Raw genomic sequence first — 1,263 nt, 5'->3', positions numbered from 1 at the left:
TCTTCACCTCCAGGGCTACCACGTCCAGCCGCGCGACGGCACCCACTTTGTGCGCCTGTTTGCCGACGCCCAGTTCTACAGCTTGCCCAAGCTCATCTCCCAGCTCTTTGACGAGTCCATCTTCATATCCATCGGCCACCGCGAGTTCCAGATCCCGCGCGAGCTCTTCAACGACCCGGGCAACTCTCCCAACTTCTTCACCCTCGGCTTCGCCGTCTTCTTTTCCAATCCGAAAGACCTCTTCCCTGGCCTCGAGCGCGAGCATCTCATCCGGCCCCCCTCGATCCTGCCGCCTTCGGTGCCCAATCGCTCGGCCGACATCTTCGCAGACCTCGTCCACTTCCTCAGCGGCTATCCTGTCCACATCCGCAACGAGACGCATCGCGCCGACCTCCTCCGCGACTGCCGCTACTTCAACTTCAAGGGCCTCGAGCAACGCCTCATCCCCCATACCCTGTCGTACAACCAGACACGCGCGCGCCACGAGATCCTCCTGCGCCTCGAGGACATACTCAAGAGCGGCATCTCCATCACCAACGACCAGGACCCCGAGGACCCTGTCTCGGGCCGCGTCACCTACGCCCGCCCCTTCACCGACCCCCACCCAGCCGACCTCGTCCTCGAGATTGCCGCCGACGAGGCCACCGTGCTGCACCTGACGCCCGACGGGCCCCGCGTCGAGTTCTTTCGCGATACGCGCTCGCGCGTCGCCCGCCTCTTCGAGGTCCTCGCCACCAAGCTCGACCTGCCGCCGACGACCCAGCCCCTCGGCCTGCTCATGGCCACCGGCGGCCGCAGCAGCCAGCCGCCGACGCCGGGCCACACGCCGCTGTCCGACGACCTCGTGCGCGTCGCCTTTGAGGACGACGCCGACGTCACCCTCAACGGCAAGGAGCACAGCCTGCCGCTGTCGGCCGAGGCACACCCGTCGCCTCCCTCGCCCGTGGACGCCGCCACCGAGGACGTCGCTGGCCCGCGCAAGCGACGCCGCGTCGACAGCAATGGGACAGCCGCCGCCGCCGCCGTGGACGAGCAGTGGGTCATCTCGGCGGGCCACTGGCGGCTGCGCATCCGCGGCGCGCAGGGCGGCAAGAGCAGCGTCGAGGCCGTGCTCGTGCCGGTCAAGCTGGAGGCGTATAGCAGTGAGAGGTCGCGGAATGCCAAGAGGGGTTTCCTCCGGCGGTGAGGGGGGCCTTTTGCCCTTCGGACCCCCCACCCCGCTCCCACAGTCGGGCGACCCCTTGGGTCAATGTGAGGTGTACC

At 67.9% G+C, this 1,263-nt stretch overlaps 1 protein-coding gene across 1 annotated transcript; it reads left to right on the top strand.

Annotated features, from left to right (window-relative positions):
- Positions 1-778: 778 nt before the first annotated feature.
- VDBG_05601 (conserved hypothetical protein) lies at positions 779-1,186 on the top strand (the record flags this gene model as incomplete). Its single annotated transcript, XM_003004442.1, has 1 exon — positions 779-1,186. One exon carries the CDS (start codon positions 779-781, stop codon positions 1,184-1,186), a length of 408 nt encoding a protein of 135 aa, XP_003004488.1.
- Positions 1,187-1,263: the final 77 nt, after the last annotated feature.

Source organism: Verticillium alfalfae, genomic scaffold, assembly GCF_000150825.1.
Source record: "Verticillium alfalfae VaMs.102 supercont1.6 genomic scaffold, whole genome shotgun sequence".
Taxonomy (NCBI): Eukaryota; Fungi; Ascomycota; class Sordariomycetes; order Glomerellales; family Plectosphaerellaceae; genus Verticillium; species Verticillium alfalfae.
This window is presented reverse-complemented; position numbering and strand designations above follow the sequence as displayed.